General features: G+C 38.9%; 1 protein-coding gene across 6 annotated transcripts in view; it reads left to right on the top strand.

The window, feature by feature from the left end:
- Positions 1 to 14,418, top strand: part of fgd4a (FYVE, RhoGEF and PH domain containing 4a) — a 64,392-nt gene that overhangs the window by 36,685 nt on the left and 13,289 nt on the right. For 5 of the 6 annotated variants that reach the window (XM_017466164.3, XM_017466167.3, XM_017466166.3 and 2 more), the window contains 4 exons: positions 3,199 to 3,336; positions 5,051 to 5,201; positions 9,770 to 10,136; positions 13,735 to 13,821. In XM_017466164.3, the coding sequence (XP_017321653.1) occupies positions 3,199 to 3,336; positions 5,051 to 5,201; positions 9,770 to 10,136; positions 13,735 to 13,821 (743 nt within the window). Of the gene's footprint in view, positions 1 to 3,198; positions 3,337 to 5,050; positions 5,202 to 6,950; positions 7,055 to 9,769; positions 10,137 to 13,734; positions 13,822 to 14,418 lie in introns of those variants that run through there. The other variant, XM_053677898.1, reaches the window with a different exon arrangement.

The following is a 14,418-nucleotide window of genomic DNA, read 5'->3' as shown; positions in this document are numbered from 1 at the left end:
AATAAAATCCCGCTTGAAACTGAAAGAATCAATCTGTCAGTAAAGTGTCATTCATTACCCTATACCCCAATCTCGTAATGTGTTTGCAGCAGACTCGACACCATCTGTCATGCTATGGGGAAGTAAAAAAAGTTTGAGAATGCAATAGAACCGTGTTTTTGTGCTGGGTAAACAGTGTGCACATGTTTTCTTTCTAGAAATCTCTATGGCATAGAGATGAGTTTACTATGTATTGATTTTCCTAGTACATGCTAACACAGATACAAACCCAGTTGATTATCAAATACTGAGATTAGCCTCAGTGCGTAATCATATTTTTTTCCATTAGACCCAAATACACATGAGCCAGTTTTAGCATGAAGCGTGGGACATCTGTATTTTTTTTGTGTGTGTGTGAGAAAAGCAGCAATAAAAATAGCTCTGTGACTATCTGCTATTTTCCATTAACTATTCCGAGATTAGAAAGATACAAGCTATTTACATTCTTTAGTTCACTGGTTTCCCAACCCAGTCCTTAGAGCCCTAAATTCGGTCCACATTTTTTTTTTTTACCTCTCCCAAGTCTCTGTACAATAATATACCACCATGTTGACTGCAAAACCAAGGACTGGCTTGGAAAACATTGCAAAAACTGTACCCTTTTCATGAGAATCACAAGATTCGTTCCACCATGATCTTAGGCTCAGTGAGTGATTTTAAAATAAAATCAAAAGGGTAATGGACCCAACAGAAATATAAGGAAGCAGCAACGTCTTCACATGAGCATGGATTTATCAAATGACTGTCAGTTTATATACAGAGAGGAACACAGTAGCGAACACCATGCCTGCTTTGACGGAGTCAGTTTCAGATCGTCTTGTCAGATGTGAGAAGTCTAGCAAGTGTGATGATTGACAGGATTTCAGATTTGAGTCACAACTAGTTTCAGGGTCACTTTTCAGATGATCATGACGCATATCAAAAGCATGCTTTAACAATAGAAATTCGTCCGCTTCCAATGATGCATGAAAAACCAGTCGGATCATATGATATGAAATTTGTATGAATCTGCTGGATTTCGTTCAGTTTCGTACGAACAAGTTTGTAAGAAAGGATACAAATGATAAACACGATAAACCTCAACTATAACCAAGACCAGTAAGGTCAAGACACTAAGAACATTCTCACGCCATTCGTACAGAATAAAGTGGTCAAGAATCAGCACACTATTACTGAAGAATGGTGTGGAACCTGTTTGTGTTTGTCACATTTTCTTCGCTGGTACATGTCTGAACATACGCAATTTAAAAAAAAGCCATGGCACATTTCGTGATCACGCCGTCTGTCTTTCATCAGAAATACTGAAGACTAAATTAACTAAAAGGAAATCTTCAGCAAAGTTTAATCTCTTAAGCAGTTATTAGCTAGCTGGTTTATGTTCTGTGAAAAGGATTTGGACGAAACAAAGTGGCAGTTTAGAATGATTCACTGTAGTTGATTCTTGGGGTGTCCTGTTTCAGAATAAGCTATTAGACTCCATAATCATTTGCACAGACAAATTCCACTAAAGAAGAACTTCCTGGGAATATTAATAACAACAACAATAACAACTCTTCACCAAGAATCATCAGAATAAAAATGTAGCGTAGCTAAAAAGTAGGTATGAGATGAGATATCTTACCCCTGTAAGATATGATGATGGATCGTTCTTAAGGTCCATATTGGAGCACTTGTTATGATTTCCACTAAGAATCAGAATATTTTAGGCTTTGTCTGGAAACTGCTTTGTCTTGGACTTAAATGGATCTTTAAACCTCAAACATGCATCCATGTCTACATAGAACAGGTTTTGAGAGGTTTTGAAATTGCCATTTCAGTGCCAGGATTTGAACCCTATTGAAATCCTGTGGTAAGAATTGAAGAGGTAATTTGACATACACAAACCTGAGTGTATATAAATGATCTTATGTTCCGTTCATCGTTCTCTTTAATCTCTAGAATCCGTCCATCCATTTTCCATACCATGTATCCTACACAGGGTCACGGGGAGCCTGGAGCCTATCCCAGGGTACATGGGGCACAAGGAAGGGGACACCCTGAACAGGGTGCCAGCCCATCGCATAGCACAATCACACATACAAACATTGGCTTTTCCAAATCGTCCATAGTGTCAATCAGCCTACAATGCATGTCTATGGACATGCACGGAGTACCCCGGGGAGACCCCCAAAGCACAGGGAGAACAGGCATGCTCCTGTGCACACAGGGCGGAAGCAAGATTCGAGCCCAACCCCGGAGGTGTGAGGCAAACATGCTGTCTATTGCTACGTTACGTCCATTACTTTTAAACCTTTTTTTGTTTCGTTTTTCTTTTGTTTTGTTTTTTTGCATAAATGAATTCATCAGTTAAATGTTTTTGAATGTTATGTTAAAATTATTTATACCACAGTGGCTGTTGAATTCTCAAATCTGATTGGTCAAAATGTGGTTTTTTTTTCTATAACAGCAGCTCTGACTGTAGTTACAGCTATGACTGACAATTTGAGTGTACTTGTTCTAAAACATTGATTCCATAGTAACAGTTCATTTATAGGGACTTGTTAAGATTAAGAACACATACTTATACTTATTTATATAATATCTCTGGAAGGAGTCTCCAGTGTCAGAGCTTTGTAACAGTCAGAGGTAAAGTTATCAATTTTAAAAAGGTTTCAAACATGGCAAAGGTTTTTAGACAGAGGACTTGTTTTCTTGTGCTTTTTCGGTAACATAAGCTGTGTTCTATTATCTTATGTGTTTTACTGGAGAGGGAATGGACAAAAAGTATAATGTGTCATTCTTTAATTAATAAAAATTGTAATTGGCAAATTGCTGTTGCATAAGTGCAAGAATTGTTGGTATGGGAAAATAGTCACACCACCCAGTCTGTTCTTTTTCTATAACAAAATGCCTGGTCATGTTTTATTCCTTACAGATCAAAATATCGGTCATTTGCATGTTCTTTGTTTAAAATGTAATTGATTGTTTACCACCATCATGAAGAATGTCAGGTGCCTAGTGTTGACTGCGATTCATACGGATATGAGTAAATCTGATAACTACTTCTCACCACCCATGTTGTTGCTGTCCCATTGAGTTTGTCTCATGAGCCTGCCGATAGTAAAAATAAATAAATAATACAATTCTCCACTACCCAACCCCTTTCTGTCTGTCTCTCAGATCTTGGCAGTAGGTCTGCAGATCGAGCCAGTCGCAATGAGAAGCCACGTCAGGGAAGCAGAGCAAGCAACAGAAGCTCCTCAGGAGTAAATGGAAAAGGTTCAAGACGCCAGCTTCCTCGGCATATCAAACCACAAGGTAAAAATGCACATGCACGCGCACACACACACACACACACACACACACACACACACACAGGTGTTGTCTTTAATCATTAAGCAAGCCACGAACGACCTGCACACACTGTATGCTATACCGCACTATTTTTTTAGTTCATGTGTAGAAAGTTCAGATCTTTATCTGAAACATGAGATCAGATAAAAAGCATTATGTAAATGCATTATATATATTATAATTTTTTTTATATATATATATATATATATATATATATATATATATATATATATATATGTGTATGTATGTATATATAAAAAAAAACCACACACATATATATATATATATATATATATATATATATATATATATATATATATATATATATATATATATATATGTGTATATATATATATATATGTGTGTGTGTGTGTGTATGTGTGTGTGTGGTTTTTTCTTATTATTAATTATATAAATAGAATAATAAAAAAAAAATCCATGTTTCAATAAATTTTATACACAAGAGACAATATACTGAAAATGCAAGACTAGAGGCCCTGGGAATATAGTAATCTTGTGTCAATAAGTAAATAAAATTTAAAAAATTAAAAAAAAAATTAAGTGTTTTATTTAGATATTTCATACCTGGACGTTTTAGCATTCACTATATTATTTGGTTATTTCTTCTTCACTGAACAACGAATATACCAGTAGTTAGACACTGTTAATTCACTTTCTTTTGTGCTTGAATGGAAAATGGAACATTTTCAGAGCTGCACAGTTCAAGCAGCTACATCACATTGGCCACAGGGGTGATTTTAAATAATCAAAATTCAAAATGAAACAACTGTGGCTAAACTAGAAGCCAACCCTGCAGTGATGAGCCATAAGAACCACCTTTCAAAGAGACAACTGTTTCCTGTAATGTGGGTATGGGTGAGGTGTGTGGGTGTTTAGTGTACTGTATCATGCTTCATCTTTCTACCAAGGGATACTGATTAGAGTTTAGTGTATAGAGGAAGGAACTTGGCCAATAGTTGCTGCAAGCCTTTTATAATTGACCGCTTGGTGTGCGAGAAGGCGGGTTAAAGCAATACAAGTATGCCGTACGAGACCATAAGCACATCATAATGAAACTAAAGCCGATTCCCGGACAGTTTCTCAAATTTAGAAATCCGGACACATTTTTAAGGTCTGGTCACCCAAAGTACAGTCATGTATTCTGAAAACATTGCATGTAGAATGGTTTCCTAACTAAGGCTCATTACTAGGCACTATTTAAGAGCTTATTACTAGACACTTAATGCAGTCATTAAAGTGGCCAATTAGTCATGCCATTGCCTTGATTGTTAAAAAGCTTTGAATCTCGTACCAAGCAGGGCGAGACAGTGTCCTTGAACTGTTTGGTGATTGTTAAAGCATGAACAGATATTGTGTTTGAACAGTGTTACCTCCTCAGAGATCAAATAGGAAGTGGTCACCCTTTTTTTTTTCTAGTTCACAGACCAGCGACCAAGTTTAAGTAGAGTTTAAAATGCACAGGATGAGTGCGGATAAGAGCTCAGATAAGATAAGTGACTGCGGCTCTGTTTCTCACATTCCTGGCTGCTAAGGATAATAGAATATGACATAACAGTAATGTGTCGGATAGCATTTTGGGATTAGAGGTACTTTTTAATCCCGTTTTGAGTTATAGTGGTGTCAATGATCTGTTTATTTCTCTGGTCCTGCACTATAGTGCCTCCTAAGCCAGCACACCTCCAGACTCCGGTGACCGAGCTGTGTAAGCCGCTGGGCAGGAGCTCACCCTTTAGCTCCAAAATGGAGGAGGGAGGAGGAGGAGGAAAAGGCAGAGTGTCTGACCTCATCAGCCGCTTTGAGGAAAACAGGTACACACGCAAGAGCTAGCCAATAGGAGGGCTACAGGCTTTTCTGCTTGGTGCTTTCTTCCTGGTCTCTTTGCTGCTTCTTGAACGCTACAGAAATGCAGTCAGATGACTGATAAGTAAAATAATTAAGCGCTCGATGTTAAAGCGAATCACTTTGTATTACTTGGCAGTTGCGTTCTCACATCCTCTAGTAGTGTAGTAGTTCTCAAAGACTCTAAACCAGTGAGAGTGTGATTTTTGTATTTTGTTCCAGGTGGTAGAACTCGCAACCCACCATTATCAAAGTTATTATACACTCACCAGCCACTTTAGCAGGAACACTTATGCACCTGCTCCTTCATCCAGTCAGACACTCATGCGACAGCAGAATGTTATTGGCTGATTTTGGATAATTGGTTGAATGAATGAATGAATGAATAAATAAATAAATAAATAAATAAATAAAAAAACAGGCTGGTGATGTTCCTAATAAAGTGGCCAGTGGGTTTATTTATTGTTAAGTTCTTATAGTTAGTACCCTGTTTGTCTGGTCACTTGAAGTGTATGGGTGGATTCAAACCTCACTAACTTGATCTCTAAAAAGTAGGTCTATAATTAATGACAACTTGGATGTAATGCCCTCCGTCATTGAAGATCTGTGGTGCCAATTAATAGCATTTTTTATTTATTATCCACTTTTTTTATATATATAATTCAATATTTATTTATTTATTTTATTTTTTTAACGAGTTTTTAAAATCTTTTTTCATTATTATACATGTTTAAACATATGTGTTCTAGGGATCCATGGAATATATTTGAGAGTTTTCAGGATAGTCCCTGGCTGCAAAACGTTGAGATTCCCTGTGCTAGTGATGTTGGTATGCATCCTTTGTTCACAGAGGCACAGTGGCTTAGTGGGTCGCACTTTTACCTCGCACTTCCGATGCTGGGGGTTCGAATCCCGCCTCCACCCTGTGTGCACGGAGTTTGCCTGTTCTCCTCATGCTCTGAGGGTTCCTCCATGTACTCCCCCAGTCCACAGACATGCGTTGTAGGCTGATTGGCATTTCCAAATTGTCTGTAGTGTGTGAAGGTGTGTGCAGTTGTTCCGTGCCATGGGTCCAGGGTGCCCCCCCCCCCCGTCTTGTGCCCTCAGTTCCTTGGGATAGGCTCCAGGCTTCCGCAACCCTTCGTACAGAACATGGATGGATGATATTTGTTCATCCCCTTCACTTGGCTCAAAAGCTGTCCATGCTGACATTTCAGCCATTTGAAGATAATTATATCACCGCTGTATGCTGTCCGAATTCTATAGACTTATGAGCTGATGACAGAACACATAAACCTTTCATTCAGGCTCATGTTCCATGCCTGGAATCTTTTTTTTTTTTTTTGACTATTTTGAGTATGTCATTTGTTTATTGCTTCTTTGCTTCTTCAACAGCTTGGACACTTTTTCAATTGGATACAAATGAGTATTAATTCAGTGCTGTCAAAAATCGAGCACGTTAAATGACCAGCCATATCGTCTCTATTTAGTCCGTTTGGGCACAAACATTTTCAAACGGTATCAAGCCTTCAACTAATTCAACACTACCTGAATGTCACCATTTAGGAAGAGCCACCCACTGTTGTAACGCGTCCTTAATTGTGTAACAAACAATGAAGCACAGAGTGAAAAAGATTTACCGTCAGTTTCAAGGTTGTACAGGAAGACTTGATCAAAAAGTAGAAGTTGGGTGACTTTCAGTTGCTGGAAATGGTTTCTCAACAGTGGCGTTACGAAGAAAAGAGATGGGATTTCGAATGAGCAGGACGAGAGTCCTCTAGAATTACTAAGATTAGATTTATATTATGAAGCCTAAACACTGGTAAGAATATATTTTCACTATTCTATTTTATATGCTGGGGCTTACACAGACACATTTTAGTGAGGTTAGACTGCACCCTACTGGTGGAATTCAGCAAATTACACTTACACATCATTTAAATGTTGCTTTTACATTTACAGAAGCAGATTGACTCATGAATAATATTACATGTTGGTACATATTACATGTCGGTACAGGCTGGTATTGAATGTTACATATGTGTGTGAGAAATAGACTCAGACTATGAAAGTCTTATGACGGTATGGAAAAACAAGCGTATATCTGTGTACTAAGTGAACATTAATAATGTGGTTTAAAGCAGGGGTTAGGGGTCAGTGAAGCATAGACAAGAGGTCTGGGATTTTCTTTTTCAACCCATCAGCAAAGTTTTTACATTAAGTACTGAGTTATGTTGTTTTTGTTTGTTTGTTTGTTTGATGTTTTTATAGTTAGAGTCTGAACTTCGACAAGCAGGTATATAAATAATGTCAACATGGATCTTTAATGTTTTCTGTCAGTGGAAAGTTCAGGAACAAAACACTAATATGGTTTGGTGCTAATAAATTACTAAGATATTATACACTTTTACCCTATGATAATATTTATTTAAAAAAAAAATTTTTTTTTAAAAAGCTTTTAGATTATGTTCATATTGGGTGTGAGAAAATCATTTTACAAGTAAAGGGGTCACTGACTGAAAAATGTTTCAGAACCCTAGGTTTTTAAGTAGCTAAGCTCTTTCTTTCCGTCCTCATTTTTACCTAATGTTCAAATGAAAACGAACTCCTCCGTTATTAAAGTCTTCGCTACAGATTATATTCTCAGAGCTGGGCACTGGCTGAAGTTGCAGTCTCTTATGGAATTATCTTCCACCCACAACAAGCCATAGATGCTGATATCTACTCTATAAATACGCACACGTACATCCTGTTTGTGTCTCAGGTCTAATGACGTCATCTTTTTTCATTTTGTGTGGGTGTCGAGCTCTTTGTTGCGTCACTTGAGTCAAGTTCCTGTGGCGGGCCATGAGGCAGACAATGCAAATGTGTTGTATTAATGGTGTTCAGAGTTCCCAGCTGATGGCTGTTATAAGCAGCGATTAAGAGTTTGCGGATCCTGATTAGAAGATGCCGGTAAAGCAGGCGCCATTTCAACTAATTTAACCGGTTCAAGATCTTAAATAGCAATAGAATCATTCATTTGCTTTGTTCGATAATTATTAAATTTGTAGATTTGTATTAGTAGATGAAAGCTTATATTATTGCATGTTATACATCAGTGCTGTTGGATTCTCAAAGCGGATTGGTCAGAATGTCGGTTCAGCTGCACAGCAAATGACTGATTTATATCAATTCATTTACATATGCTAACGTTTCTATAGTAACAGCTAACTGACCCTGACTTGTATGGTAGATGTTTCTCACAATCTAAAGAAACAAAGAAAAACATGTAACTGTTGATGCAGTGAAACGTTCTGTTAGGAGATGTTTATGTTTATGTAAGGAGTTTTTCCACCATGGGAGAGTCTTCACACCCGAGGATTTTGCACTTCCTGGTTTCTCAGTAGCATGACAAGCTGTGTTTTTGTGTAATTAAAAAAAAAAACGAGAGAGAGAGGGGCTGGTAAGAGAATGACTGTTCTGTGAACATTAGACAATGTTAAACGTAACTGAATAAAAGTATGACATGCCTTTAATTAATAAGTTACAAATCGTAATTGGCAGATGGGTGTGGTATAAAAGGCATGAAACACTTGGAAAATAATTGGGGTGGAAACTGCACATGCTGTTCGAGGATTATTTCCTATAACGGCATGTTCTAATACAGTATGGAGTAAAAACTGGTCTGTATCATCTCACCTTTTTGACCCAGAATTTCGTGTGTCCTGGTGTGGTGTACTGCACCAACCACAGCACCCTCAGGTCCTGCCATCCACCCTGTACAGGAAAGGGCTGTCTGCAGGTGGGCCGCAGTCTGGGAAGCAGCTGGAGGGCCTGCAGGATGTGTTTGTGTGGGGTGTGTGTTTAAACACTGAGTACTCAGTGTTTCTGCTGTTCTGGCCCTGTTATTTTTTTTATTTTTTATTTTTTGTATGTGTGTGAAAAGTCTATGGAAAGCAGAATCTAATTTAGATTATGTCTTCACTTTTTTTGTTTTCCACCTGCACCTGAACCTATAGGTAGAGTTTTTAACAACGTATACAAAATGTAGTATCACTCTGTCAAAGAGGGTGTGTGCGTGTGTAATCTTGGCACGTGCTCTGAAATAGGGCAGCAGGCTATCTCTCGGGACTCGGCGCGGCCGTACCTCTGCAACCTATCTTCTCTTCCTTTGCCTGTTCCTCCCATCCTCCTCTTCCCTTTTTTTTTTTTGTTTTTTTTTTTACCTCCCCTGACCTGCATGCTCTCACATCCTCCGATAACACTGAAACTTGCATGCGCAGTTTCTCGCACACACACACACACACACACACACACACACACACACACACACACACACACACATTGTACTGCCCTACATGATAGAGGAAGTTTGTGCAGCTAGAGTGGAGTATTTTTAACTCACATTTTCACACATGCTCCCTCTCGCTTTCTCGCCAGCTCTCAAATTCTGAAGACAGTTACTGGAGCTCTGTTTACAGAAGAGGTGTTTTACTGATTAGCAAAAAAGAGATTGACCTACCTACTGTACCCTGTCTCTGTCTTTTACACCCAGAAACACAGACAGGAGGGACGGCTCTCCTCAGAAACACTCAGGCAAACCTGCTAAGTGCAGTCCGGTACACAAGAGCTGCCAGATAGCGACGGATACTAAAGAACAGACTCAGGACGGCAGCACCAGTCATGACCTCATGCCCTCTACCAATGGAGTGTTAGGTCAGATGGACAGAAACGGTGATGACAGCGGAGCTGTGAAACCAGACAGCGAATCGCTGCTGAATGGAGACATGGTGGAGCAAAGTTTGGACGGGGAAGCAGACGCATCTCAGGGTGTCATCGAGATGCCTGAGAAAGACGATGAGAGCAGAAGAAGCGAGACCGAGAATGATGGCAGTACGGATGATGGGGGTATGGAACACAAGGTATGCCATGGGTTACCTTACATTAGACATGTTTAACTTGGACACCTTTTATTTGTCATATTTTTAATATATGACTATATGAGAGTGAGAGAGAGAGCTGTGGGTTGTTTTTCAGTAACGCACCGGAGCAGAGAGTGACTCGTTCGTTTGAAACATCCTGCCCACTGGTGCTGTGTGATCTCCCCAGAGTTGCCAAGCTGGTGCTAACTATGGAGCCTCTGTCAGAAAGAGACAGTCAGCTTCCTCTAGAGAAGCTTATTTACCTCGTGCAATGCTTCCGAGCAATGCGGTAGTTTTGTGATTTGCTAATCTCTCTGATACCATTTAAAATTTCCTGCTCTATGTACTGTATGTTGTGAATAATCGAGCACCCGTGTTGTAGCAATATTGTCTAAATGTTTCTGTCTGATTTGATTAGATTGGAATAAGAAGAATACAGCTCTGAGATAACTGACGTTCTCAGTAGATCTGTATAAAACTCATAAATTACGCATGAGCTCTGTTTATGAATCAGTCACAGTCTGATATAATGATTACCGGAAGATGACAACTAACTTAGCTAACGTTAATGATGAACAAATTATAGTTTAGGGGTGGTTCATGAGTGATTTTGGAAAAAAGGAATAGAGAAGATTACTCTGATGAAATCGGTGTCAAACAGATAGAGAGAAAAGAAGAACTATGCTGACTTGGAGCGAAGATTAGGAATCAATCAGTCTAAAAAATGGGTATGGAGCATTCCCTAATAATGTTTTCATGCATATTTACAGATCCGGGCATTTCTAATGAGGGTAATGGTGTAGAGATGTTTCTAGGTCTCCTGGGAAATCAAAAGTGCTATGAAGCATGTTATTTTACGTATATTATTTTAATGTTTTGCAGGAATGTTATCATTATTATATTGCTGAGTTCTAGAGTATTCAGTGTTCTGTGAAGGCTACATGAATGTAACTTATCTACTTGTTTATCGCTAGCAAGGTGCTCAAGACCCTCCTTCAGGTTTCTTTGAAGCCTAGTCTTTCTACATTTCTCTACCTCTTTTTATCTACACTATACGGCCAAAAGTATACGGACACCTGACCATCACTTCACAAAGTCGGAAGCACAAAATTGTTTACAATGTCCGTGTGTGCTGTAGAATTAAGATTCCCCTTCACTGGATCTAAGAGGCCCAAACCTGTTCCAACATGAAGTACACAAAATGAGGTCCATGAAGACATGGTTTGCCAAGGTTGGTGTTGAAGAACTCGAGTGGCCTGCACAGATTCCTGACCTCAACCCCACTGAACACCTTTGGGATGAACTGGAATACTGACTGCACACAGGGCCTACTCACTTGACATCAGTGCCTGACCTCAATAATGCTCTTGTGGCTAAATGAACTCAAATCACATTTACAGCACAGCAAAACATAATCTAGTGGAAAGCCTTCCCAGAAGAGTGGAGGTTATTATAACAGCAAAGTGGGGGCCAACTCTGTGTACATGGTTTTGAAATGGGTTCATTTAGGTGTAATAATCAGGAGTCTACATACTTTTGGCGATATAGTTTATCTCTCTTTATCTCTCTGTCACCATTAGCCCCTCCTTTAAGGTATATACTTGTTTCCTCTTTACCACACTCTCATTTCCTGTCTGTATGTTTTTAATTCCACATTGTGTCCCATATACCTCCTGCACGTACACTCTCGGTTTAAAAAAAAAGGGGTACTAAACTATATCTTTCTTTGTGCTTGGGTTGTTCTCCTCAAGCATACTTTTTGTACTTTTAGTATATACAGTATACCTTAAAATGAATACAATATTCAGGATTGTTTACAGAAAGCTTACCAGATATCTGGTTGAGATTGGAGCTGTGAGATGGAGTGGGGTCCTACGGAATACAAAAAAAAAAAAAAAAAAAAAAAGGTTTTTACTTTCATGTGGGCGAGCTGTTATATATGAAGCTTGTGGGTGTGAAGAGGTCTGAGGCAGCACTGCGTGATGTTCATTCATCCATCCTTAGTACCTACCTGCTCTGGGTCACAATGGTTTAAATTAGACTACTAGTTTGTATGTATTCTGGGAATTAAAACCATATCAATTATCTCTGATAGCATTTTGAATCTGTGTTGCTGCTCTATGTATGCTGTGAATATTCTAGCGCCAGTGATATAGCAGTAATGTTTATATGCTTAATGGTTGCTGTGATTTAATTTAGATTACTCGTTTTGTCTAAATCCCTTAGACCAGTGGTCACCAATCCTCTTCCTTGAGATCTACCTTCCTGCTATTTTCATCTTCAACCAAAATCCAACACACCTGTTTTAGTTGATCAAGAACTTCTTAAGGCGATAATTGGATGGTCAGGTGGGCACGATTATGGTTGGAGCTAAAGTCTTCAGGAAGGTAGATCTTCAGGAACAGGGTTGGTGACCACTGCTGTAGCTGAGACAATATTGTAGGCAGGCACAAATCATAATAATAAAAAATAATCAGATACATAATTCAGTTAATACATTAACTTGAGTAATGTAGCTGACGTTGAAGAACAGTCAGAGCCTGAATTCACAGACCATGCTGACAATGCTGCCATTTTCTAATTGTGTTTTGCCAATGTTTTCTATTGTCTCCAGGGGCATAGTGGTAGGGTTCATTTTTAATTTACCCCCACCCCACTGACACTTGGAGCAGCACCGTGCTTTGTCTTTCTACACCAGGAAGTTCCCTCTACAGCCTTTAGCTAGCAACAATGGCTCTCTGTGTGTGTGTGTGTGTGGTATAGGAACCACTGGAGTAAAGTCACAGGGTATTGTGTGAGTGGTGGAGAATGAACTTTGGCTTTGACCTTTGGAGTCCAGTTTCCCATTCAGCTGTGACATCCTTAGCACGCAGAATATTCACAGCCGTACGTCTTGTTTAATAGACATCCTGAAGGTTGGAATTCAGCTTGCACTGTACACCTTTTGTGTGTTCCTGTCCTCAAGGCTTTATAATTATCTAATCATATGACTTAGACCCAAACTGTGTACTATAAAGGCATACCAGGATGGGAGTTGGGAAACAGCTGCTAAGGCCAATTCCAAGGCTTGAGAATGTATTACGAGCTGATAAGGAAATGAGTGCAAGTCAGTCATTGTGGATTCTGATTCGTCTAACTTTCTAGACTGGTCCATCTCTTCAGGCTACACTCTCTGTAGGCGCCAAAGTATTTTTCCTCAGCCAGTAAGATTTAGAAAGACTAGTGCATGCTGTAGTCATAGTATACAGAGGTGAAGCTGGCATGCGTTTTGTTTATATGTCGCAAGTAGGGTTTTTTTACCCCCTCGTGGTGTTCAATAAGAGAACAAAAAACTCTGTTGACCGTAAGCCTACTGAGAACTGTCTGACAGATGCAGTACTAAGGTTTCGAATTGAGCTATCACTTCCTACTACTTCTCGCCGTAGAAGTCAACTGTACTGTTACTGGTTCCATCCATAAGAATTCAGTAGCCTACAGTATTTCAGGCTATGTTGTACCAAGTTGTAATAAGAGCTGCTTTGCCACACTCTCAAACCGTTTAACTAAGAGAGACTATTCTATAGGTCTAGATTTTGATTGATCTCCTTTGCTGTTTTAGGAGACCAACGAACAGAAGCTGTACAAAATCGCAAATGAGCTTCTGCAGACAGAGAAGGCCTACGTTGCAAGACTAAATTTATTACAGGTAAGTGTAGCTGCATGTTGTGTGCGAAAAAATCAAATGTTTCAAAACTGCAAAAAAAATAATGATAATAAAATGAAATATGAATCAGTTCGATGGCAGTTAGGATATTTCTGAAGTGTTTTTCATATTTTATTTGTTTTATCTCAGCAAAATTAGATCAAATTAAATGAGATTAACATTTTAAATTCAGCTGATTGAGTCACTGAGTATAGCAGATAAATTGGGGGGAAACAGCTAAGGCTTACTATGAGCTATATTACTTGGATGATGTATATTTACGTGAGGAAAGTTCTCTGTAGTCTGTATATGCAGCATCTCCAACCAAAATCAATCTAACACACCTGTTTTAGTCGATCAAAACCTGAAAAAAATCCAGGGGTAAAAAATGTGGATTGAAGAAGCAGATCTCCTTTTTTTCTGTTTGCTGTCAACTGTGATCCAACGTAATGTAAAAGCAAGAGACAGTTTAAAAAAGGAACACGTTTGTAGTCGTATCTAAATGTAAAATTGGGCAAATGTGCCCGATTTCTGTATTATGACGAGAACTTTTTTGATGAATTTTACCATGATTATCCAATGTCGGCCTGGAAGGATATG

Source organism: Ictalurus punctatus, chromosome 4 (assembly GCF_001660625.3).
Source record: "Ictalurus punctatus breed USDA103 chromosome 4, Coco_2.0, whole genome shotgun sequence".
Taxonomy (NCBI): domain Eukaryota; kingdom Metazoa; phylum Chordata; class Actinopteri; order Siluriformes; family Ictaluridae; genus Ictalurus; species Ictalurus punctatus.
The sequence above is the reverse complement of the archived record's forward strand: the minus strand, read 5'-3'. Positions and strand labels throughout refer to the sequence as shown.